At 47.1% G+C, this 27,664-nt stretch overlaps 1 protein-coding gene across 4 annotated transcripts in view; it reads right to left on the reverse strand.

Moving 5' to 3' along the window:
• The window catches only part of ARHGAP10 (Rho GTPase activating protein 10), a 226,039-nt gene that overhangs the window by 181,453 nt on the left and 16,922 nt on the right, over window positions 1-27,664 (reverse strand). For 2 of the 4 annotated variants that reach the window (XM_080937425.1, XM_080937424.1), the window contains exons 2-3: window positions 18,109-18,187; window positions 17,595-17,638 (exon numbers count right to left, since the gene is read on the reverse strand). The exons of the other annotated variants lie outside the window; for them this stretch is intronic. In XM_080937425.1, the coding sequence (XP_080793551.1) occupies window positions 17,595-17,638; window positions 18,109-18,187 (123 nt within the window). The remainder of the gene's footprint in view (window positions 1-17,594; window positions 17,639-18,108; window positions 18,188-27,664) is intronic. 4 annotated transcript variants of the gene reach the window in all.

The raw sequence follows: 27,664 nt of genomic DNA on the forward strand, positions 1-27,664 counted from the left end.
GTGGTGGTGCAAGCCTTTGATCCCAGGACTCAGGAGGCAGGCAGATGGATCTTTACATGAGTTCGGGGACAACCCAGTCTACAGAGGTCTACAGGTCTATAGGATAGCCAGGGTTACAGAGAAGAACCCTGTCTTGAAAAAGCATAAAAAAATAGTAATAACATGACAAAGGTTCATCAAAGGCAGACCTAAGGCTCACCTTTTCTCTGCACCTCCAAGGACCAGATACCACGGGGGCATGATATACAACCAACCTGTCTTCAAAGATTCACCTTCCAGAAGTTAGTCTTGTCAATTTACTACACTACAGAACTTCACAGAAAGGCCTCTTCCAGGTAGCCCTGGGAGACTGTACCATCGACCAGCAGGTCCAAGGCAGACTGACCCCCTCTGGCAAAGGAATGTGATTTCAATCCACACAGAGCTGAGAAGTTTCTCACAGCAAGTTCTCTAGTAAACAGGGCAGATGATAGCTGCCGGCACGTGGGATAAAGGGAGAAACCAAGAACATGACATACTTTCATGAGCACTTTCAGAAGGCAAGCACAACCACGCACTGTGACAGACACACAGTGGCCATTTCCTTATTAACCACAGCAACTGAACGTACTCCAAGACACAACAAAGCTGACCCTCATGTCCTTCACAGAGATGAGAGTTTAGCTATTCAGCTACTCAGCTCCCCTGCATTCAGTGCCCTCCTCAATGTAGGCCATGTGGAGCCCGTGACGGGAAGCTGTCGTCCATCCAGCAATGACAGTTTCGCAGCCGCTACGAGGTCACCCATGCCACTCTGAGTCCGCAACTCACCGGCTCGCCGAGCGGACTTGAGTGGAATCATTACTTCCGACTGTTGTCAGTGCTCTATGAAGAGCAGTGGTTCTCAGCTTGTGGGTTACAACCCTTTAGGGTAGAAACACGCAGTTGGAGTACTCGGTATAAACTCACTGCCTCACCTAAGACAGTCGCCTAAGACAGTCCTTAATTGGCTTTAACAAAAAACAACAACAAAAACAAAAAAAAAAAAAAAAAAAAAAAAAAAAAAAAAACTAATGGTGGCTGGTGGGGCTGGGTGTTGGGATAACTTGGATGGCAAGTGACAGTCTGCAGGGCTAAGCCCTAAGGCTCTGAAATACCAAAGGGTCTCCGTGTGGCTATTTGGGGAAAAGCTAGTTAAGGAATAATTGTTGTCACATTAGTTTCCCGCATTAATTAACTAATATATACAGAACTTAATAATCTTTTACTTTACTTGACCCTTTTACAGGGGTTGCATATCAAATATCCTACATATTAAATATTTATATTATGATTCATAAGAGTAGCAAAATTACATTTATGTAGTAATGAAAGTAGCGTTATGGTTGGGTGTCACCTCTGCAAAGGCTAGGCTGATTTCATGACAAGCTTCAAATCGGCAGTTAGAGACTAGGCCTAAATCTCTGTCTCCAAGAACTGGGCAATTCCAGGCAAGTCCAGGCCTCAGAAGCTGTCTTGCCACATGGCCTGAGGCAAGGACAGTGGGTCAGCAGCAGTTTCCAGACTTCCTCAGCAACAGTTTCCAGAGCTCCCAGCAAGTTTCCAGCCCCCATACCTGGATAATGGAATGTCTGTAGAGATGGACCCAACAGATTAACATAGAGGTCGCCTACACTGGGATTCCCTTCTGTGCTTTAAATCAGGCCTGTGAGCTCACTTGGGTGTCTGTCTCAGCAATGGGAGACCCAGGAAGCTGGACTTCTGCAGAATAGAACACTCAGCATTTATGTACTATTTGATATTTGAGTCTGGGGTATCATTCTTCAGCGAATCATGGGCCTTACAACCACAACATGAGGGACTTATTTGAAGTATTGCAGCACTAGGAAGACTGAGAACTGCTGGTCTATCGTGACACTGAATATGTGCTGGGCTGGAGTATCTCAGCAGTTACAGGCACTAGCTCGAGAGCTGGATTCCCAGTGCCCACTCTATAACTCAGTACCACCAGTCCCAGGGAACAAGGAATCCTCTTCCCGCCTCATCGACAACAGGTATGCATGCAGACGATACACCTGCGCGTGTAAAAAAATAAATATGTACTTCACAATTTGAAGCAGATCTATTTATGTCTTGGGTTCAGGCTATCTAGGTTGAATATGATTCTTAACAATCCACACAGGCATATACTCATAAGTACCTTCTCTATGACTGTAAAGAACCCAGTAAGAAGTTTTTTAAGTAGGGATAATTACAAAGTCTTCTGCATTCTGGGTTGTATGAACTAAAATTATGCTGTAAGAAGTCAAAGGGCTGGAGAGGTGGCTCAGTGGTTAACAGCACTGGCTGCTCTTCCAGAGGTCCTGAGTTCAATTCCCAGCAACAACATGGTGGATCACAACCATCTGTAACAGGATCTGACGTCCTCTTCTGGTGTGTCTGAAGACAGTGACAATGTACTCACATATATAAAATAAATAAATAAATATTTTTTAAAAAAAAGAAAAATCATTAAGTCCACACTGGCGGTTTCTACCTAATACAGGAGTGACTGCATAATTAGCATTGGGCCTTCTTACAATCCAGCCAACGCCAACACCCAAAAGCAGCTTCAGTTTGCTGTGTGAACCAACTTTGCAAGTGAAACGTACCACAACCCTGTGACCCGAAAGCCACCGGGTGAGTCAACTATGACACTGATTCCTACAACTTATACCATAATTATGTCTAAGCCCACCCCTATCCCATAATTCCAAAGCACCAGGCACGTGGTAGTCTTTGTGTGCTTGGTAATCCCCTCCTGCACTTGCAAAATTTTGTAACAGACGACAGGGCCATATACCCTTGTCAACCGAAGGTGCTAGAAAGTGCTTTGTGGGTGGAAAAGTAGTCAGTGTTGTACTTGGTTTTTGGTTTGTTTGGTTGGTTGTTTTTGTTTTTGCTTTTTTCATTCACATCACAGAAAACTACACAGGCACAGGCACCAGGTCCCTGGAAGATGGCTTCAAAGGAGAGGGCGCAGAAGTGGCCTGGGGTCTGCTTCTGCACACAGTGACTGCTGCAGTGTTACCTCTGTCCAGGAGGGTCCGAGACAAGTGGAATGTTATAACCAATGAAAGCTTCAGCAGAGTTTGCCCACAGCCTGCTCTGCATTTCTGGCTAACATTCTTTTCTAGCGATTCTTGTTAGTTAAGACTCCAAGAATTGTTTCGAATGACAGTGTTAAGTTCCTCTCCTAGACAAGAGATTGCTTCTTCACAGCCAGATTCTAGGGAGATATACTGTTTTTTAGATTTGTTACATTATATTGTGTGCATACCTATGGACCTAGGTATATTTTGTTGTGCCGTGTGCATTCAGGTCCCACAGAGCACAGAAGAGGGTGTCTGATCCTCTAGAATTAGAGTTACAGACTGTTCTGAGTTACACTTGTGGGTTCTGGGAATTGAACCCAGGTCCTCTGGGAAAGCAGTCAATGCTCTTAAGTCATGAAGCCCACAGGCTGCCGCGACATGCCTGGTTTATGTGCTGCACATAGATGAAAGGCAGACAGGACTATATGAAGTCAAAAACTACAGAGCTAAACCTCAACTCTTAACTCATGAGAACGTCGGACTGAAGAGCAGCCTTGCAGAAAGCTCTGCTAACTCCATGCTTGGCCCTATTGGAGGTGGACGGCCCCCACAGTGGGGAGCTCCGTTTCTCAGTGTGGAAGGCCCGGCCAATTCTTTGGTTGAGTGGGTTTTTCTCTTTAAACGACAAGACAGTAAGAATGGTAGACAGCAGTCTGTTGGGGTGACACAGACAAAGGAGAAAACCCTTTAGTGCGGATCCTTGGGAAATACATTAAGCATGCTTAGACTACGAGCCTCCCACTTTGCCCAGTTACAACAGAACAAACACCGCATGAAGGAACAGGACATAATTACGTGAAACATCTGGGTCTCAGCCAACACCTGAGGTCACGAGACATGGACACTCTAGTCATTTCTTCAGTGAGGCTAGATAAACAAACATCTTGATGGACAGGCCTCCCCTGCTCACCTGGCCTGGCTTAGACCTCTGTGCCCCGGGCCTTTTATGGAATGAGGTTAAAATGAAGCAGCCCGTCCATCAGCTCTGACCGGCTCAGGTAACAGTGGCCAGTCACATACTCGCAGAAGACATAAGAACTTAAAAGAACAGGAAAGATCTGTGCGGTCAGACGTTAGCACCTCTAGTATTTATTGACTTCTCTGTGGTCTATTCCATACGAAGCTCCCATTTGAGCTACTTTGCCTCTGGAAATACAACACACAAAGAAGCATCAGCTCAGCTAAAAGGATACATACACACACACACACACACACACACACACACACACACAAACACACACACACACACACCGAAACACCAAATATAAAACGGTTCGTGTAGCGGCAAGTAGTTTAAGTTTCAAAAACATCTATTATGCTGGAATACTTATATATTCATGTCGGTATGCTCTTTTCTTTAATATTTAACAACTGTAGGTCATTTCTGTGTCATAGACAAGACACACCGTGTCACAAAATATAATTTTATAAATGAACTGGGGGCTATGAAACTACAACTGAGATATTTTAAAAATTATTTTCGAAGCAAGATTTGAAAACCAGACCAAGAATAATAAAATCCAAGCTAATACACATGGGCATGGAGGCAGAGAGGCTGGACCTGAAGAAGCAGAAGCAGGTAAAACTCTTGGGAACAGCCACCGTTTTGCTGAGGTCACTGGACTTCAGTTGGGGATGTGAGTACAAAATGAGCAAGGACCGAGATAATGAGTCATAGGTTAAAGACTGGTCCAGCTCTCTGTACCGGAGTCACTCCATCACAGACATTATAAATAGCATAAGGGCCTGAGTTCTGATCCCCACGATACAATAAGAGGGTTTGGTCTGTTGCTGTGTACTGTAATACTAAACACTGGCCCCCAAGGTCCGGTTGCCTCAGCAAGGAAAAGATAATCACCAGGTGATGCTATGTAAATTTTCTTCTTAGTGTAAAACTATTGGTTGAATGAAGATACCGACAGCCAATAGCTGGGCAGAAGAGAGGTAGGCGGGGCTTCAGTTGCCTGGCTTGGGATCTGAGGCAGAGACCCCAAGAAAAGAGGGGAGAGGAGAGGACACCATGGGGTAGGTGAGCACATGGAAGTGAGGCTGGCCTGCTGGGGTAGGAGTGGCCCAGGCGGAATGACAATTCACGTCTCAGGACTATTGAAAGGGACGTAGAGGCTGATATCTGCCCAGATCTAGTGCTATTAAGACTTCTGCAAATATAAAGGTTTTGTCTTTCATCTGAGAACGAAATGATCAAAGGTGGGGAAGAAACCCCCAGTTAATATTTACCACAGCACACGTGAAGCAGAGGAGCTTCTGTTCCTAGCAAACACATGATTCACAATTCCAGTTCCAGAGAACTCCCTGGATACCAAGTACATATGTGCTTCACACTCACACACACACACACACACACGCACGCACACACGCACGCACGCACGCACGCACACGCACGCACACGCACGCACACGCACACACATGCACGCTCGAAGTGAGACATCACTGAATTAAACACCCACTGTTACCCTTTGGCTTCTTTATAGAGTGTGCTATCACTTCCATAAAGCTTTACAAGCTTTATTTCTTACAGACATATGTGTAATAAAAGTATAAAGAGTTGCATGGGAACGCTACATCCCAAATCTAGGATAACAGATCCTCCTAGAAAGAGAAAGAAGGGAAGACACAGGGGTCTTCAGCCTGGGGTGATGTTCACTTCATACAAAGAGGTGTCTGGACACATCCTTTACATGTTTGGATCTGCGCGAGCCCGGGAATTCGTTATAACACTAGGCAAGTTGCTAATATGGCCTATCAAAAAGAAAATGAAAGAATTAATGCAACTTGATAAAAACGTCTTCAAAAGTAGAAGAAAGCTGTTGGGGTGTGGCTTCTGTTCTAGCTAGCAAATGTGGCTCCACAGTCTTGTTCAGAACTGCACACGCCGTTAGGAAAAGACTCGCTCATCCACTATGTCCAAGAAGGTTTAAACGTGTGCAGTCACGTGTTTACATATGTGTAGGAATGTTTGTCAATAACACACCACAATGACTCTCCAAAGAATAACCTTTCGGCCAGATCGCCCACCTTTCTGCTGTTATTGAGACAGGCTCCTTGACATGTGGTCCACACTGGCCTCAGCCAGAGCTGCGGGTACAGGCCTATGCGACTCCCAGGACTAGACGGCTCTTCACAAAACAAAACAGCATTCCTCGGGATTATGGACCAAATGTCTACGTTCCCACAAAATTCCTAAACTGAAGTCCTACCCCACCCCTTCGCCCCAGTGGGATGGTATTTGGGAAGTGAGCAGAGTTTAATGAGCCCATGGTGGAGTGAGTGTCCTTATACAGGAAATAAGAGGCCCCACCCCAAACCAAGTGTGTGAAGTCAAGAAGGTATCTCCACCTCACCAGCGTCCCAAACTGTTGTTTTTAAGCCACACCCCACCAGTCTTTGGTATTTTGTTACTGCCCCAGTCTGACTAAGACAATAGGATTAGACCTCTCCGTTCATAAATAACACACCTTTCTGAAGTGCTAAGAAAGCTCTTGACTTGAGAGATAGGAGTGTTTGCCTATAATTCCAGAGACTCAGATGGGACCAGCCTGAGCTACATGGTGAAATCCAAGAACAAGGAAGGGAACCCCTTCCTGTTCAACACGATCTAAGACTCCCACATATAATCTGAATCTTGTCACCCGGGCCAGTAAAAGCTCTGTTTTCAAGGACTTGTCAGTGTACTCGGTATTAAGCCTATAATGTATTCAGGGAAAATCTCTAATGGAAAGGAAAATCGAAAAGGGCTGAGTTCTGTTATCAAACCATGTGGCCTACGAAGACCAGGTTATCTGCCTAAACCATGACAGAAAAAATGAATCTGGCCCAGGTGATCAAGGTCTCCTATTTCAGAATAAGAATGCTACATTCGTCAGGCATGTCCAAACCTCTTCTAAAACATGTGCTAGTCAATTGTACAAAAACACACTCACAGAATATTGCTTGGAAAATGACCCCATGCTAAATTTAGGATGGCAACTCTATCAGTTTCCACAAGACTAAGAAATAAACAATTCTTGGGAAAATAGCTCTTCTTGGGGATTTCCCAAATAAGTAGAGCTTCTAAGAGGAGGAGTCACCCTCCAAAAGGCAGTCATGATCCTGCAGTCATGTGTGTCCTCGGTTCAGTAAGAATGCCATTAGCTGAGAGAAGCAGCCACTGCTGCAGAAGCTGGGGGTCTCACACCAACCGTGGCCGAGGATCATCCCCTTTGAGGGACTGTCCAGATGTTTTAGAGACAGACGCAGCAAACAAGCATGCAAAAACCCCTGGTTTCCTGATGTCATCAGAACTGACCAGACTACTGGTAATTACAACTTACAGTAAGTACCTCAGGACTCATTTTCCCATCCTTACCAAAACATTTGCTAAGATAATTCAGGGCATTTATTAGCCATTGCTCAAATTATACACGAAGAACACTCCCTGGTGTACGGAGGAGTGAAGGGAAGGCTGCCCAGAGTGAAGCAGGCCTGTCTGCCTCTGTGGTTCCTCAGGACCCGCGGAGCCACGGTACCTGTAGCATTCTCACACTTGGATGCTACGTTTGACACGTGTGTTCTCTAAAACCAAAGAAAAAAAGGCAGCACTGGTTTGAGATCTTAGAAGTGTATATGTTCCTGGAGCCAAGAAAAGAAGCGTGTTAAACAGCCAGTAAAGTCTAAAGTAAATTATCAAGTCGGAAGGGAATTTGACTGAGTCCCACCAAAGGCATGTTCTTCATGCCTGTCCTAAACCACAGTCCTCACAGTTCCCTGGAGACCTGTGCTTCACACCATCCCATGGCTGTGCTGACTGCCAGGAAGGAAACGTGGTCATTCTACTATCAGTGTGCCTGTTATCACAACAGTCAGCGCTGTCAAGGATGGGCTCCGGAGCCAGGCACACAATGGCCACTGGTCATGGGGCCAGGAGGCCCTGGTAATGAAAGAGGAAGTTGGTCCCAAGAGGTGATCCCACTGAAACAAGGAGGCAGTGAGTCTGAATACAAAAGCCTTCAGACAAAAGGCCCTAGAGGTGAGGAGAGAATGAGATTTACCTCACTCTAGCCTCATCCACCCGATTAGCCTTCCTGTTCCAGCAGTGTAGGTCCTATGCAGCCACTGCCTGGCAAACACAGTCCCAAATTCCTTAGTAGCTATTCACTCCCAGCCTGCCACTGGCTCAGCTCTGGCCCCACCCACTCCCATCACTCCACCCAGGCCAAAGAATGGTCCCTGTTTACCTTCCCAAGCTCTGGCTCCTCCCTCTGCTGATGTTTCAGTGTTGAAACTCCTTAATCCTGTTTAAGCCTATCTTTACTCACTGAAATCTTCTGTGCCTAGTGTCTCTCAGGTACTACTTAACAAAAGAAAAAACTTCAATAGTATTTCCCCAAAAGATACCACACCTGACCCTGAAGCCTCAAATAACTCTCTCAACTCCAGAAGACTATTATCGGCTTCCATCTTGGCTCGTGCTTGAGGAGGTAAGACTAGTGAGCCAAAGATTAAACTACTTGTGCTCCAAGCCCTTCAGACAGAGAAGAGCGTGCTCAATTAACAAGTGGGTGACTTACAATAGCAAGGACTGAGGCCTAGTACTGAGTCCGAAGAGGTCAGGACTGTGACCTTAGTGGGGAAGCCTGGGCGGGGAGGAACAGAAGGAATGAGGCTGTGGGGGACAAGTAAGGTGAGGACAGTGGTGGCCACACCTTTAGTCCCAGCGCTCAGGTGGCAGAGGCAAGCAGACCTCGGCGAGCTTGAAGCCAGCCTGGTCTACAAAGTCCCAAGATAGACAGTAAGATGTGAACTGTGTCTGATGGTCTGACTTGGAACTGGTGACACCCAGCCTTTGCCTCTCAAGTCATGGAGAAAGTGTGAGCTGCCAGGCTCAGCCCCAGTTTTTTGTTTTGAAATGTAGCTCTCCCTAATATGGCTGAAACTGACCCGGAATAGTAAAACACCAGGAATGAAGCTGGGACTCAGAAGCACGTGATGAAATCGGCTTCACAGATTACAACTTTCTTCCCTCTTGGAATCAATCCTCCCCCCTCCCCCACTAATGCCCTCTGCTCCCGGTTCCGAGAAGAAAAGGTGACTGGAAAGAGAAGAAACTCCTTCCCACACTCAGGCCATTGCCACAACCCAGCTCTTTCCTACGTCCATGGGGCCCTGGGATTTTAGGAGCCAGCTGTTGGGGATGCAACTTGAATGGCAGTGTGGCAGAACCACACCCACACCGGGTGGTCTGCTGTCTCCCAGTGACACTAACACACAGCAGTTATCTGACAGGACGCCCTCCTGCAGGCACTTTAGAGTCCAGGGTCTCTGCCCTACTGTGAATAGGAAAAAAAAAGCAAAAAGCTTTCAAGTGACCCACCCCAGAAAAAGTCTTGTTGATAGACATGAACTAACCTATGTTTCTTTTTTAAAAAGACTGATGTGTGCGAGTGTTCTGCTCATACGTATGTCTGTGAGCCAGCTATGTGCCTGGTACTGACAAAGGTCAGAGGAGGTCAGACAGCCCGGAACTGGACTGACACAGTTGTGAGCTCCAAGTGACTGCTGGGAATTTAACCTGAGTCTCCTGTAAGAACAAGGGTTCTTAACCACTGAGCTGTCTCTCCAGCCCATAACCTCAATTTTCAAAACATCAGAAAACAAGTTTGTCCTGTAAAAGGAGTTTCTACAGTTCTTCCTAGTAGCTGGACTTAATTTTATTCATTTCTTATAGAACCCAGGTCTACCAGCCCAGGGATGGCACCACCTACAACGGGCTGGGCCCTCCCCCCTCGATCACTGTTGAAGGCATTTCCTCAACTGAGGCTCCTTTCTCGGTGATAACTCCAGCTTGTGTCAAGTTGACACAAAACCAGCCAGTGTGGGAAGAAATTGTATTTAGATGGCTTTTGCCTCCTGCATGTCATGCACATGCATCCATTTCAGGAGTGTCAAAGGAGCACCTTAATCGTCAACATTCTAATTACAACATTCCTACTCTAAAAGCTGTACACTGCTGATCCCAGCCTTTGGACAGCACTGGAAACCGGACGCAGCTCAGCACACATCCCAGACGTCAGAGGTCTTGGGTTCGATGCCCAGTACATGCTGTTCTTTCTCTTTAGTTTTCAACTATCAGAAGACGACCAGCACACTTTTCTGGGGATCAGCTACAGTGTCTGTCACACATAACCAAACCTTCCCTTGGCCTTCTCTGTGTCTCAACTCAAGAATGCCTCAAGCCACCAGGAAGTTTCTATATATGAATTTCCCAGAATTTCTTCTTTCCTGCTTGCAAACTAGTTGGACACTCTGACAAGTCATAACTAGTTCTACACTGGGCCTTCCTGGGCACCTCTGCCAGAGCAGGCAGCTGCAGTATCAGCAATGAGCACACAGTGCTTTACAGCTCCTCCAGTCATCTGATCCCAAGACCGGCTACACACAGCTCTCCCAAAGCGGGCCCCACGGCCCCAGTTCCTGGAGAGGTAAAGAGAGCTCTTTATGCTGACAGCCACTGTCACAATATTCTCTCAGGAGGAGTTGACTGGCCCGCCACAAAGAACACACTTCTGGAAATACGCTTGTTCCAGCACATGATACAATCTACATGCCACATCAAAAATGCCACCGGAACGTCTCAGATGATGTCACACCTCAATGAAGTCATGACAAATCACACTCCTCATGATCAGGATTAACACGCCCCAAACTTGATCCTTTAACCATACTGTACAGACAGCACAAGAACAATAATTTTAGAGTTAAGTCTATCTGTGCCCCCACCCTGTACGCTGCAAAACAAGTTCCTAACCCAGTCACCACAGGACTTCACAGGACATGGGGGGTGGGGGGTGGGGGGGGAGAGGAGGGAGAGAGAGCACTGGAAGTCATGCCTTGCCCCTCTGCATTTTGCTTCAAATCATGCAGAAAAAATAAGTGGGAAAACCATTTTTCAAAACTACTGCACAGAACATCAAAACTGCCGCCAAGCAGCCTGTTTTGTACCTCAGAAATTGCATTTAAAACGCCTCATACACGTGATAATATATACATTGGAACCCAGCTTTCTAAGAGCTTCAACAACCAGAAATAGCCAGATATGTACTTTGCTCCCGTACAATAGCAGATGTCCCAGAGGAAATCTAGAGTAGTCACTTATGCCAATCGGTTACAGTAACTCTGGTACATCTAGAGGATAAAACACAAGCCATGAATAATACTTTAGCCAAATATTTACCCTGTCAGAATCATCCTGACACAGCAAGGCCTATGCCGTCTCGTTTGGAAAGTGAACAGAAGCGAGCCTCCGTAGAACTGAGCGGAGAACCTGAGGAGAAGCTCTCCATTACGAGGGCAGCTCCCAGTCCTCCAGACACCCCAGCATGAAGGGAGCTCCCGCAGCCTGTCCACTGTGAGTAGCAGCCCAGTGTAGACCAAAGACTCCTCTGCAATCAGCAAGTCAGCAAACTCAAAAGTCTACAGCCTGGGCTGTCAAACGGCTTAGCAGGTAAAAGTGACTTATAATTTGAACTTGATACTAGAAAAGGTGTTACAAGGCTTCACAATGATTTTCACATGTGCCCTAGGTATCTGCCTGCCCCGCCCCCCCCCTCTCTCTCTCTCACACACACACACACACACACACACACACACACACGGGGGGGGGGGGGGGCGGATATTATAAATTAAATGAAAACTTTCAAAAGCGGTTAAGGCTAGCCTACCAACAAAACATTTAAAAGACTAGGAAGCTGAGGCTAAGATCAGCAACAATTGGTCCCTAAGTCTTGGAGAATCAGAATGTGAAATCTAAAACGGAAACCCTTCCTTTGTGCCTCAAAGGTGGAGGAAGGGTTCTCATACAGAACTCATGCTTCTTTGTGCTCTACCCCTACAGGCTCCTGCTGTGACTTCTTCCCCGGGAGTTGGACTCACTCAGAGGAAGGCTCGGCACCAATCGGGGGCATCTGCCATGCCTCAAGCCTCTCACTGCTGCCTTTTCTGTGGTCTGTGATGTTCTGCTCCTTGGCTGCTGCCAACCACAACAGGCTGACCTGTCACAACTTCAAGTACTTCCTTCTCTCCAAAGGACAGGCGAGTGTGACTTCCCCTTTCCCCTGTGGTCAGATGAGCATTTCTAGGCTTGTCCTTCCAGAGCCTGATCCAAGGGACTTATGTGATGAGCACAGCATTCCACCAGCTCTAACCACGCTCCTTCCCTGCTTCTGTCTGCCGGGCTCTTTCCTCCTAGGAAGGCCGTGCAGCCAGAAGCCAGTTAGCGGAGCATCTGCCACCTCAGTCCTCCTGAAGAATGCAAGATGGGACCCATCGCACTGCCCTTGGAGCCACACTGAAGCCATAACTTACAGGTAGTACATATGACCCTTGCCAGGGACTAGACACGGGGCCAAACACACTAAAGACACCAAGTGTTAGTCCTAAATTTCATAGTTACTTTCCAGATTTTCTAAATAGTTGTGCGGTACTCTAATCAACAGGGAAGGAAGGAAGCAGTGTCCTCTCTGACTGACTACACACTGTAAAATGACTGCTAACGGTAACAGGGACGGGACACTGCGCAACACGCTGCAGCCTTATCACAGCAAGGCCCAGTGCTGAGTTCAAGTAACAGCATCACCTCAATCCGGGTTACGTAAGAGAGCTACCATGAAACAAGTGGTGGATTTTAGATAAATATTTGTATGTCCTTTCATTTAAACTTCAGGAGATTAAGTTGGAAACCCGAGATTACAACGTTCAGACTCACATAAAACCTAGACATTCAAAGCAATTAAAAGGCTGGGCAGGGTGGTAAACACCTTTAATCCCAGCACTTAACAGGTAGAGAGGCAAGGCAAGCCTGGTCTACATAGTGAGTTCCAGGCCAATAAAGGACCAGACAACGAGACGCTCTCAAAAAGGGGGGGAGGGGCTTAAAGGCAGAGAAAATTACAGAGCCCTTTGTCTACAGCACAGGGTAGACAATAACTTCAGAAGAAATCTACCTGAATTCAGTTTAAAAACTGATACCTTCCCCGAGAACAGCTTCTGCTCCAAAGGATCACCAACTCCAAGGCCCCAAGTTCAAGGAAATGCTAGGCCACCTGGACAGGCTTCCCCTTTCTGCCTTCCGCGTGGCACCCAGTTCTCACCAGCATGCACTGGAGACTGGCCACCTCAGTCCCAGCCACAGCCCTCTTCCCCTCAGCTCTCACTACTCCTGGTCACTTACTTCAGTAAGGAAGTAACAACCATCTCTCCTGACCAAGTCACCCCTGGCTTCTGGTACTCATGCAAGAGTGCCCACTCCTGGGGCTGGTAAGACACCCTGAGAGTCAGTGCTTGCACAAGGTACACAGCGTGTGTGTGTGTGTGTGTGTGTGTGTGTGTGTGTGTGCAGTGAAGTGAGCAGCCAGGTTGTCACTGAACACACTGGCTCTGCACCAGCAGGGGTCCTTCAGTCCCAGCTTTTCTAAAAGCAGCCCCCAGACCAGCAGCAGCCACATCACCAGGGAACTTGCTCCTTGCTCGTAATAGTTACTCCACAGACCACAGGAAACAGGCTGGGGGCTAGCAGATGTGCTCCAGGGCTAACCTGCTCAGACCCCAGACCCAGAGTTTGCACTTTCTTGTCATCTCTTGCATCATGGTACCCCTCCCCCCTCCAGCCCTTCAAAGCCAGACCAGTCTTTCCTCAGCCAGAAACCTTTCCTGATGGCTCTGAGAGTCCCTAAGGTCTTCTGGGCTTCTGAACTCACCAGAACTAATCTGGGCTCCACTCCTTTACACTAGTAAAAAAACGACAATGGAGCGAGATGCCAACATTAAGCACCCTGGGGGCAGGGATTACAAGAGAATGCATAAAGCCCAAATTTAGAAGAAAAAAAGTCAGCCTTGTGTTAGAGTCTGAGGCTACACCCAGGCATGAAACTTCAATTAGCAGTGGCTTTCTGGGAAAGCAACTAAGAAGAGCTATGCACTGCCCCGTCCTCGTCTTCGAGGGCAGCAGATCCTTTGGGGATTGAAGGACCTTTCCACAGGGGTCACCTAAGACCACCAGAAAACAGATATTTATATTGAAATTCATAACAGCAGCAAAATTAGAGTTGTAAATAGCAATAAAAATGTTACGGTTGGGGTCAGCAGAGCGTGAGGAACTGTGTTAGAGGGTCGCAGCGTTAGGGTTTGCATCCTGACATACAGAAAAGAAACTGCTGCAAACTGGACAAACTACAGCCGCAGATTGGCTCATCTTACTGGTGGCATTTTGGTCTGTCTGTCTGTCTATCCATCCTACCTTTCTTCCTTCGACAAGGAAGCCTTGCACTGTCACTTACATGGGCCTATAACTCTTGGGTGCATCAGTCCCCCCAGCCCCAGCCTCCAGAGCTCAAAATACAGCTCTGAGCTCCCCTGCCAGGCGGGGTTGTGTGTGTGTGTGTGTGTGTGTGTGTGTGTGTGTGTGTGTGTGTGTCCCCCGTTAACCCCGCTGGCCTGAAACTCACTGTGGAACAGGCTGGCCTCAAAATCAGAGATCTGTTTGCATTTGCATCCAGAGTGCTGGGCCACTAACCCAGAGCAGACAGCAACTCTCGAGCAGTGTTTTCGTGTTTTCCTGGCAGGTTCTTGGCAGCCTGCAGGAGAGCAGCCCAAGTCACAGCAGCAGACCTCATTTGTTAGGTCACAGTGGCAGCACACTAGAATAGCAACCACGTTTTCCCAGAATCCAGCTATACTACACTAGACAAGAAAGGGCCAGAAAGCACACTGCCAGTCAAAACTGGTAACATCTACGTATGGCAGACAAAAGCCATCCCTCTCCCTCTCTCCCCTTTCTCCCCCTCACAGTATCAAGTTAGGAAAACTAACTGTATTAGTTGGCTTTCCACACTATCACAAATTAACAGAAAAGCCTAAGTAAAAGATGATTTATTTTGGCTGTTTCAGGGCAAGGTTGGCAGGCTCCACTGTTCTTGGTCCTGTGGAGGGTCACAGCTTAGCAAGGTGCTGCTGACCTCGAGGCAGCCTGAAGCGCATGTCCCACTGCCCCGGTTTCTACCAACCTTCTGTCTGCAACGAGTCCATCAACGCTTCAGCCAAGGACAAGGTCAGAGTGATCCTGCTCCTCTCAGCACTGCTGCCCTGAGGCTCTCAACGTTAGAAGCTTGAGCAGGGGGTCACCCACACTCTCAACACCAGAAAAAAAATTATTTTTGGGTGTGCAGTATGTGCCGCACATGCATGTACCCAAGGAGGAATGTGTCTTGTCCCCAGGATCTAGAGTTCCAGTGGCTATGAGCCACCTGACATGCCTGAAGAGCCACACAGAGGAACGGCGGCCTCCTTTACTGCTGTCAGTCTCAACCCCAAAAAGCCTTTTCTAATCCCCAGGTTTTAACTTCTCAAGACCCCTTCTTGCCTACAGAAAATAGTCTTGTTTCCAGAAAATGAGTTTTCTAAAAAAACACACAAACTAACCATAAGAGACAAGGCAAATGAGCCCATACATGCGTGAAGGAAATTCCAAGTAGAGAATACTCCCTTAACAACCTCACTATCTATCTTGCTAGTGAGAGAAACAGGCTGTTGGTGTGTGAACAGTCACTAGCACAGCCCTGTCAGCGTGACTCAGAATCCGGCATCTGCCTGCCTGACAGAAGGCTACATCTCCAAGCCGTGGGGTCAACATGAGGACAAGTTTGAAAAACTTCTCATCCAGCCACACAATTATTAAGTCAGCTGGCAAAGAGAGAAACCCTTTCCTAAAGCTCGGGAGACACGGACACAGAACGCAAACAGCTCTGGCACATCCAGGAGCAGCAGTGTGACAGCCATGCCGTGAGCTGCCCTCACATGGCTGAATTATGGCCGCTGCCAAGTCAAAGTGGTCCAGGACTTTTCCGGACTGGACCATGATCAATACAAACACAGACCCAGAATCGCAATGGGAGGGAAGACAAGCTCCTGAGCACAGAGAAGGTACCCCAACTTCTACTCTAGTATCACTGCCCTTAGGAACCAGAACAGCCCCCACAGGATGCTTTTAGCCACACAGCACTGGGCCTGTGTTTAGATGGCATCCGTGTCCCTGCGCTCCCCCAAACCACCATCCCTCCCAACTCCAGGCGGCTGCTTCCTATCAAATCCAGCAGCAGCAGTACAGCCCTGAGTCAGTTTGGCTTAAACAAACATAAGCAGAGAAGCGAGGTCTGGAGAGCCTCTCTTCAACATTTATCACATGTTCTACAACAAGGATTCCTCGGCTGCCGGCCACTCCCTCAAACAGAACATCTATAAACATTCCACCAATGACATCTGCAGAAGGCGACTTTCTCTGTGCAGTCTGCATCTGGGGCCACGGAGGACAACACATCGCTACATATAAAATGCTATGCAGAGACCTTAAAGACCAGAAAAGGAGGCTTTTATACGGTCAGAAGTGTAAGTGACTGTTAAGAACTTCTGCATCGGGGAAACTGGAAGCTAAGTCTGAGCTTTATGTCTCATGTCGCTCTGCTCGGTGACTTTGCTGTGCAGATGGGCACTGTAGCAGATGGGCCAAACCAATGCACTACACTGAAGACAATACAGTACGCATTCTATTAGGACCCACAATGCCACCACGCTCAAGGTCAGTCAAGGTAAGTGGTATGCTGCATCTGACAAGCTGCTTTACATCCTTGTCCTAGATGCAAGAGGAAGCAGAGAGCTCATGTTCCACGGCAAACTAAGGCTCATGCTTAGTTTATCTGTAGCCACGGTGAACCACAAAGCCATAATTTAACCAGTGAGCTACAGTTTCTCTGAGAGAGCCTGTCTAAAAAAATAAACAAATAAACAAATAAACAAATAAATAGAGAGCTACTGAAAAAAAACCTCTACTTCTACATACATACAGACATACATACATACACACACACACACACACACACACACACACACACACACCCATCCTCACTTTCTCCTCTCCCTCTCTGGGGTGTGTATGTTCGTGCATGAGTGTGTAAGTACCCTTGAGGCACACACTCCCCTTCATCAAGGAGGAAAGGACTGTGGCAACCTTGCACAGGGCATGAAAACTGCCAAGTAAGTGCCACTGAGGAGCTTTGTAAATGACAGATGCGTATCAACTCTGCCTCTCTGTGCAAGCCTGGGGAGAACACACACAAGTTGGCTGCTGAAAAGGTGTTATGCAATTTTACCCACGGAACAAGCTCTCTAACTTCTAGGTGGTCTCGTGCTTCAACACAGGCAAATGTGGGGGCCACAAAGGGTAAAAGTAACTAAGTCTGTATGCAACAGAATGGAGCAAACTGGAGTGGGGAGGGGTGGAAGTAAGGCTGGAGCTTCAAAACTACTTGAGTAAAATCTACATGCTAAAGCAGACAGGAACCCCGGCCACACACTCTTACAGCAAGTCAGAGCCATCAAATGACACTGGTCTGAAGCAAGGATGGCCATGCAGATTCCACCAGAGCTCTTACTTACCTAGCCTCATCAACTTAAAGTTCCATCTAGAGCACCAGGACAAACTAGGTCAGGAATGGAAAACAGGAATGGACTGTCAACTTGGTCTGACCCAAAAATTTATACAAAGGTTGTAAGAATAGTCTACACCAGTACAGGACTAAGTTCCTATCAGGTTCTGTCATAAATGCCTTAGGGAAACTGAGGCACAGAGAAGGCCCACACTCTCAGGTGACACACATTCCAGGCTGTGTTCTGGAGCTGACCCTGGACCACCCAATGCGTAGAGAGTCCATTCTACCAAGGGGCTTCGCCAGCTCTACAGTGCGTCTCTCACACCCAACCAGACGCTGGCTCACATCTTGAGATCAGAGGTAGAGAACTAAGACCCAGGCCCTCTCCTCTTCACCCCTGCTTTCATTACTCAGATCACAGGATTTTCAGTAGACTGCTCTAAACTTCTCCAGGAAAAACGGAGGAGAACCTTTTAAACCCTTACTTGAAAGATCACACAGTAACCCTGGAAACCACATACCAGAAACCACTGCTCTGACCGTTTGCGTCGTCATAACTCAGGATGCAGCACCGAAGCCCACAGGGATCTGAGCTGTTTCCTAGAAGAGACTTTAAGACTTAGCATCATTTCCCAAGCCAGCCCTGAGCAGCTGCAATCTTACAACAGGAAGCCTTCCACTGTCTCCTTACTTTCCTTCCCAGTTGATGAACATACAGGGCAAAGCAAAATTCTACCTTGCAAGGAATGCAGGTAAAATTACTATGAAACTCTTTTAAATGCTTGGGAGGGGTGGTCTTTTCCACATCTGTAATTATCCATGACAGTATGGGCATACACATCACAATGTGTAAACCTTTACCCTGTGTGTGTGGTGCTAGGATTAGAACCCATGGCCTCAGCCACAAAGCACAGGCTCTTCTGTGATTTTAACTTTGTATTGATTCTCTGTGAGTTTGACATCATGCACCCCAATCTCTCTCATCTCCCCATCCCTCCTAACTACCCTCCACCTTTCACCCCTCCCCAAAAGAAAAGAAAAAAATAAAAATAAAAACTAAATAAAACCTTTATTTTATCAAGATCTTAAGAACATTGCTGTGGAAGCTGCAGCGTGTCACATATTCACTCCACAGTGTGCCCTTGTGTCCGCACCTCCTCACTACTAAAAATGTCACCGGTGTGGTCTGAGGCCGATGGCTTCTGCTACACTATCAGTACTGGACACCCCCACTTAGCACACTCTAGCAGTTTGTAGATGGGGTAGACACCGCACCCACAGCACCAAGGCCAGCTGTCCCACCGCCCCAGCCAGCTCACCCAATGCAGCAGCAGGCAAGGGGTACAGCCAGTTCTCCCACTGCCCAGTCGGGGGGGCAGGTCAGCTACACAACCCTGCAACATCAAAATGGCACACCCCCAAGAGTTAGCCCAGATCAGGGACGTCCACGTGTCCTTCGGTGGGAACATGGCATGTACACTGACACACACCCCTGCTCCTTCAGAGCCGTGAACCCAGACACGGCCGTTTACAGCAGCCGGGCCTGAGGTGGCAGGGCAGACTGTTCATCACCCAAGTGTGCGGGTCCCCCTCTCTCCAGAGCCCACAAACTGTCCCAGCTCCCCACCACATGCGCGTTCACTGTGATGGCGCCCACCAGCTGCAGCCGTGTGGTGTCTGGCATGACACCCACCAGCACATTGCCACACGGTAGCTGGCACGCCTTGGGGTCAGCTTCAGCCTGTCTGAAGCCACGTGGCTCTTTGTGATATTAATCCCCAGATTCATTCTTTTACATTTTTTCAATGAACCCTATCTTTTTGTTTTGTTTTTTTTTTAATGACTAGGTCCCATGTGCCCACCTTATTCTCATTAAATAGCTTGAGGATGACCTTGAACTCCTGATCCTCCTGCCTCTGCCTGCTGAGTGTCTGGTTTCTGTGGCACTAGAGACTGAATGGAGTGCTTCCTGTGTGCTAGGCAAGTCTTTCACCAACTACCTACATGCCAGCGCAAAGGACCCTATCTTATGCTTGAAAACACACCACTTCCACTAACACACACACACTACTTCCACTAAAAAACACAACACTTCCACTAACACACACACACACCACTTCCACTAACACACACACACACACACCACTTCCACTAACAAACACAACACTTCCACTAACAAACACATATGGATCTAAATCTCTCACAGCATATGACACACAGGCCCAACCTGCCCCTGTCCTGCTTTGGGAACACTAGCCAGCCCCGCCCACCCAATGACTCAAAGTAAAATATTAAGAGCTATGAACAGCTGCACTTATCCAACACACCAAGAATAGCTTTCAGGAAACCAAGCTCCATTTGGAAAAGTGTGTTTAGTAACCCTGCTCAGCTGCAGAGGACTCTGGGAGAGTTCTTTTAATTAATAAGGAAAATGCCTGCAAATGCTTTAAGATATCTGTAGAAGACATATTTTCTCCTAGAAGTCAACAAATTAAATAATGGTGTGACCATTTATACCCAAGGAGTTCAAGCAGATATTGCTTGTAGTTCTCAGAGTGACAAAGTGCTAAAGCCTTGTCACTAGCTGGGAGGAGCATTATGGGAGGAGTCATCACCAGTCACTCACCATGCAGTGGTGCAGGTCTGTGCCTGGACAGCCTGCCCCCACTCTCCCTTTCTGGCTGCTTTTCTCACCTGCTCTACCTTGGCCCCAATGGCTGACCTATGTGAACAACTATGCTTTTAAACGACAACAATAGTCAAGCAGTAGTGGTATATATTTTTAACCCCAGCACTTGGGAGGCAGAGGCAGGTGGATCTCAGTGAGTTTGAGGCCAGCCTGGTCTACTGAGCGAGTTCCAGCCCTACCAAGGCTACAAAGAAAAGCCCTACCTTGAAAAAAACAAAAAATGAGTGGAGGCCTGAGAAAAAGAGAGAGAAGAGGAGAAATAAGAGAAGAGGAAGAAAGGAGGAAGAAGAGGAGGAAAAGGAAGAGGAAGAAGAGGAGGAAAGGAAAAAAAAAGCATGCTGAATTCCTAGCCCCCTCTTCCTTTACTGGCCTGCAGGAACACATTCAAGACACAACAGACTGCTTTGAGTTTTCATCAAGAATATCACCCAAAGGCCTAACTGGTCAGCTAGGCCATCAGGAGATGGGAGCTCTTCAGTGAGGTTTATTGAAATGTTTGGGCCACTGGCTGTATGTCCTCAAAGTGACTGTGGGACCGTGGTCTCGGTCTCTGTTTTCCATCCCAGGCATGGAAGTTCTGCTAAACCCACAACACACGCTGTGCCACTACAGGCCCAAAGCAATGAATGGTAACAGACTAAAGCCTTCAAAGCACTGAGCCACGAAGCTGATCAGGAAGTTATCTGTTACGGCAACAGGAAGCTAACAGAGGCAATGAAGATTTACATCAGCAGAACAGGAGGGGCTCAGAGGATCGCACACTGCCAAAAGTCACACTATGGCATTGGCTAAAATGCCTACATTCTGTGGTAATCAGAAAATTGTACTTACTTAAGCTCAAAGAGTTGGAGAGGTGTCCCCAGTGAACCCAGCAGGAATGCAGAGGACTGGCTCATGTGCACACACTGTTCCTATTACCAGAGAAGGAGACTCTAAGGCTGGATGCAGCACCGTATGCCTTGCCTCCAGCTACTCGGGATGCTAAACAAGGGGAGCACTTGGTCCCAACACCACCGCTGTGCAACTCAGCAAGATCCTGCTGAAATATACACAGACAACACACTGAATGAAGGCTCCCGACCTACTTCTCTTCAGCTTTCCTGAGGCTAGCCAGGCCCATTTTATAATGCAAAACATGTGGGTGAAATTATTTTCCAGTACACATCTTAATTATTCATCACCCAAAAATGTACTGTTTAGCTTCCATGGTTAGACAAAGTTGGCAGTCACCTTTGGCGTTTCCAACATGTTCTTGGTCCCAGCCATGGGCCTATAACCCTGCAAACAGATGAAAACAGGTCCCTTCGTAGCTTTCTACAGTGTCTTAACTAAAATACTGAGTGAGGATGGGAAGCATTTCAGCAAACAGAACCAAAAAAAAAAAAAAAGAAAGAAAGAAAGAAAGAAAGAAAGAAGAAGAAGAATAGAAAAGAAAAAGGAAAAAAACCACAAACTGGTGCCCAATTTCCAAACAATTTAAAGGTTTTAAATTGTGGCAGGAAAGCTAAATAAACCATCACTGTTGATGAGTCACAGGACTTTGTGTGTCCCCAGGGGAATCGCTATAAATTTTAATCACCACTGTGAAAAGAACCTGTCAATCTACAGAAATTAAGGGGAGACAGTGGCCGCAGCTCGGTCTTCACTGGGTGAAGACTGTATTTATGTGCAAGGAAACAGAATCTCAGATACGCCGGTCATCCCCAACTGTATGTTTAAAACTATTAACAGAGAAATCAATTTTCAATTATGAACTATTTCCACTTCTCCTTTCTTCATTAAGAACATTTATTAAGTACTCCCCTATGTTGAAAAGCTTTCGCACCAGAGGAACAGACGGGACTCCCCTCAGGGATCACCCCATTGTAGGAGCTGTAAGGACTTAACACTACACTTAGGTGGCCCTACAAGTGTTTCTATTGGTTGACAGGTTGGAGGGCTTGCTTGCTTGCTTTTCTTTCTTTTTTTTTTCTTCTTTCCTTCCTTCCTTCCTTCCTTCCTCTTTGTCAGTTTGTCTTGTCTGGCACCCTTACCTTTAATACCACCCCAAGCTAAGGACCCAACCAAGAACTTGTGCTCTCAAGAACTTTTGTCCCCAAACCTAACACTTTTTATTGGTAAAATAAAAGGCTTGGTTGATGAGATTTGAGGACAAGGTGGGTTGTGTTAGTATGTGAGGCCTCCATCTTAAGAAAATGCAGCAAGTGCAGTTGAGCAGGTGCAGCCGTTAGGGAAGCTGGGCTTGCAGAGCAGGTATGACCCAGTTCGACATGCTGAACCATGCTGACACTGAGGGCAGTCTTGAGGATTTGGAGACAGTGGATTCGCTGGTTTTCTGCTCAAATCAGCCACTTGTTCTTCATGAGAAAACCTTTGACCGTATAACAAAGCATGTTCAGTTTGCCATGGTCAGGGCTGCCATGTTCAGCTTCATGATCTGTATGGCTTGAACTAGAAGCAAAGGTGGTAGGTGAAAGAGGAGGAAGAGTTCACAGGAGAGACAACCCCAGCACGGCTGCTCTGACAAAGCAGCTTCTATCAAAGATCTTACAATCCCTTCAGAATATTCAAGAGGCAGGACACACGTCGGCGAAACACAACAGTTTATTCAGTGTTTGGTGTATGACCAAAACTATGAAATATCTAAGTCACTCTGAAATAGCTGTGCGCCTTCAGACCTACAGCAGCCATTGTAGGCCACACCACCATGTGATGCTCTGTCTCTGCACCCTTCCACTTTTAGTCCCCTTTTCAAATGACATAACAGAATGTTCACACGTTATTTACAAAAAGGTTGACCTGTTCGTGCTTTTGAGTGTCTAAGGCAGGCCTAACAGCAAGTCCCATCATGGCAAACGTGTGCAAGAGGGAAAAAGAATTCCAGAAACCAATGCAAAGAAGCTGAAAGCCTCCCATGTCACCCCTGACCGTTGTCACACACACACACACACACACACACACACACACACCCGCTCGTGTCACCCCTGGCCCTTGCAAAGGCACATCACCAATGACTAAAGTCCTCCTGCTAGGCTCCAACTTTGAGAGGTCGCCCCACCACAGTGAGAACTAAGCCTCTAATATGTGAGCTATGGGGGACAAGGCGACTCTGTCTGCAGCAGGCTGTAATCCACCTGTCCTCTGCTTATGGCCCAATCCCTTCATCTTTTCTTGTCTCCCCTGCTCCTCCAAATCCATGACACTTCTTTTTTCAAATGTGTCTGTTTCCTGGGAAAGACTCCAGCTGAACAAAACCCTAACAAGTCGTCCTAATTTCTTTTTCGTGTGTGTGCCCTCCCATGCAGCCTCGGGGAGCATTTGCTCTCTGGTCTTGTCAGGGAGTGACAGAGGATCTGCAGGGAGAGCTCAGTCACTTCCACAGTACTTTTCCCTCTGTCCCTCCCCGACCCACGCCCTGAATAAACTCTATTCTATACTATATCATCGTGTGGCTGGTCCCTCAGGGGAAGAAGGGATGCCCAACATGGGCCCTCAAAGGCACCCCCTTCCCTACACCTCACCACACCCCACAGAACACATCCCTCCACTCTATCCTTTGCATAACACTGGTTTTGTTTGTTTGTCTGAAACAAGATTCTCTCTGTTTTATACAGCTGTGCCTGTCTTAGAATACACTCTGTAAGCCAAGCTGGTCTCCAACTTACAGAGATCTGCTTGCCTCTGCCTCATAAGCACTGGGATTAAAGGTGTGCACCACCACACTCAGCTACACTAAATTCTGCCACTAAAGGACTCTTTTCATCAGTGTGCTTGTTTTTAATGTATTTAATGTATATGTTTTGCTGGAGTGTGCGTATATGCACATCCTGTGTATCTCTGCTGTCTCTGGAGGCAAGAAGGAGGAAGAGGGCACCAGATCCCCTGGAATCAGCTGACAAGTGACTGTTAGCTGTCACATGGGTGCTGAGACCTGAATATGGGACCTCAGCAAGAGCAGCCAGTGCCTTTAACTGCTCAGCCATCTCCCCTGCCTCCTCAGAGAAGCTTCAAAGAAAAACCTCAGCACACAGACACTAAGCCAGAATTTACAACAATATTTACCCATCTTCATCCTTTGAGAAGTAAAGGAATGTTTTAAAAAGAAAAACCTACTCAAGTAAGTTTAGAAACTGGTTGATTTAAAACAAAGCTCTACAGATTTATCGCTGAACTTGCTTTAATATTATCATTACATATGTGACCAAGATAGCAGAGAACACACCTGACTCCAAGTACCATTTGCAGGCAACTTCCTCCTACAAATACCAGTCTTCCCCTGAAAAGGCTGAGGACCACTGGACCACATGATCTAGTATATCTTACTTTAAAAGACTCAGCACAACACATACATCGCACTGCACTCTGTAAGGAAGGAAATGACCGTGGCACACGGAGATTCATATACGAATCTCTGACTATAATTATGCAAATGTTGTTCAAAACACTTAAGACCATGTTGAAAATGTAGCATGCTCATTATGATCATTAATCTTCCGTTATCAATTTGGCTGGTCTTAGGGTCAGTTAGGAGGGTATATTCAGAAGCGTAACTGAGGAGGGAAGGCTCACCCCACAGGAGTGAAAACACTCCATAGGTTGGGAAACGGCAATGAAGAGAGCTGAGAAAGCAAGAGGGAGAGGAGTACTGGATTCTGCTTCCTGGCTGAAGAGCAGCATGCCTCTGCCACTGACACACTGTATCCCCTCAAACTGTGAGCCAAATAACCCAACAGCCAAACTTGCTTCATGCAGGGCATTTGGTCCTGGCAACACTTTCTGAGAATACAGTTGCAGGCCAAGCCCACTGCTGCCTCCCCATGAAAAACATTACTTCTCCCAGGAGAACTACCTCCAACATCAAGTGTGGAACGGAGGACCACAGAAACAATTCTGTACACTCCTGTGGTTTGGACTGACTGAACACTGCCCCACCCATCCTGAAGGTACCAGCAAAGATGCACAGAAAGGCAAAGCACACCAAGAACTCATATGCAGAAACAAGTTCACTGCCAAAGGTGGACACCCCTAGAGAAGCGTCTGCACCTCAACAGGCTTGCCTCCGAGACACAAGGACACCGACAGGGACTTAGAAAGCAGCCTGCCTCTGGGCAAATGCTACTATCCCTAGCCCCTCCTCCAGGCCTTCTTTCTGTCCCAGTCTGCAGAAGCTTTGCAAGCCTGTGAAAGTCCTGCCTAGTAGCACAACACACAGATAGGGCTTTCCTATTGGGCTAGGGATGAAAAGGGCAATGTCCTTCAATCAATTATGGAAAATCACCCCCAAAGGGGAAAACCAGTTCCCTCATCTAACTCCTAGTCTCTCTCTCTCTCAATTTTTTAATTTAATTTTATTTTATATTTTAAGTTTTTGAGTCAGAGTTTCTCTGTGTATCCCTGGCTGTCCTAGAACTCCATCTGTAGAGCACGCTGGCCTCAGACTCAGAGGTCCACCTGCCTCTGCCTCCTGAGTGCTGGGGTCAAAGGTGTGCGCCATCACTGCCTGGCCTCACTTTTCTTTTGAAAAACTACTCATACAAGAAACTACTCATTCAAGGAAAAGGTGGGAAAATAAATTCTTTAAAGAACTGTTGCTGGGCATGATGATACACACATTTATAGCCCCAGCAACAAGGGGAGGGTGTGGGTAATGGATTCAAAGCCAACCTGGGCTTTCTGTAAGAGACCCAGTCTTAAAAACCTCAGGGGAGGAAGGTATAATGTTATAAAGTGTTCCTTCTAAGTTTATGTGAGTGGGGTGGTGGCCCACACCTTTAATCCCAGCACTCAGAAGGCAGAAGCAAGAAAAGGTCTGAGTTCTACGCCAGCCTGGTGTACAAAGTGAGTTACAGAATAGCTAAAGCTACACAGAGAAACCTAATCTCAAAAAAAAAAAAAAAAAAGTTTATAAGTAAGCCGTGGGGGAGGGGGGTGCAGGGAGATGGGGAGGGGACGGGAGGGGGGTCTTGTCTCTGACCCCTCAGCCTCCCTTACACCACGACATGAAACACCTGTGGGGCTCGTGCTCCTGCCTCTTTGACAGTCTACTGACGCAGTCATGGAGAGCGCCCTCTAAAACAGCAGCTCTCAACTCTTTGGGGATCTAAAAGCCCTTCCACAGGGTCACCTAAGGCCATCAGAAAATGCAAATATGTACATCACGATTCATAACAGGAGCAAAATTACAGTTACAAAGCAGGGGCAAAAATGACTTTGTTTGGGGGCCACCGTATGAGGAACTGTATTACAGACCCACAGCATTGGGAAGGTAGAAAGCCACCTCTCTAGTCATGGGGAAGGAGAGGGACACACTACACACAGACACCTTTCCAGCTTTAAGCGGATCTCTCAGCAACACGAAGTAACTGACGGGCACAGCCGACCTGAACGACAGGACCGTAGAACACGCTATGGTAGACGCATGTCCTGTGTGCCCCTAAGGCCATCTCTCAGAGCTGAACTCAACTCCTGACACACCAACTAAAAACTCTACATGTAGCCTTTATTTACCCTAGGTCTTTACAGCATGATATGTGAAAATCCACAAGCTAACTGAACACAGCCTAAAAGTCTCCCTCAATTAACTGAGAAAATCAAATGAGGCAACAACTGCTCACTACGCCCCCAACTGGAACAGGAAGTGATGTGAATCTTGAGACAAAGTCAGGCCGACCGCTACCCAACAGAGCAGTCACTAGCAAAGGGGTGAGTGCTGAGGGTGTGTTGTTCTAAAGGAGATACACTGTAAGCACGAGATACAAGGTGGATTCCCGTATCCTACCTGAAAAGGGAGGACACAGAGTCTAATAGCGGCTATACTGATTACATGCTTAAAGGGTATCGTGTGGACACACCAGATTAAGTCCACTTTATTGGTGCTCACTAGGAATGTTGCAATGGTGTACACATTTGCCCCACCACTCACCTTACAGTCCTAGTTTCCATCCGAATAAAATGTAACCAGCTCTTAAACTTTCAAAACTAGCATCGCTGGTGGCGGGGACACACATGTCATGGAGGTCAAAGGACAAGTCTGGGGAGTTGGTTCTGGTCTCCCGACTTTACCTGGATTCAGGGAGCAGATTTGGGTCACCAATCTGAAGCAGCAAACATGCTAACCCACTGAGCCCTCTTGCCACTCCAGATACCAGCTCATCCTGCAACTACCTTAGCACCTGCCTACCACATCCTGAGCACTGCCATCCGCACCCATCTCTGCAAGGCTGCCGTTATCAGAAAACAGACGACGACAGACACGGAAATAACGTAAACTGATAAAACGCCCTGAGATCTAGGCTCTAAGTGATTGGAGTGTGGCATTTGTGATTTGTATCTCAGAAAAGATTAGTCCTTACACCTGTGTGTATCTATCTGCACTCAAGTCTTCATAG

This window comes from Micromys minutus (genome assembly GCF_963924665.1).
Source record: "Micromys minutus genome assembly, chromosome: 24".
Classification (NCBI taxonomy): domain Eukaryota; kingdom Metazoa; phylum Chordata; class Mammalia; order Rodentia; family Muridae; genus Micromys; species Micromys minutus.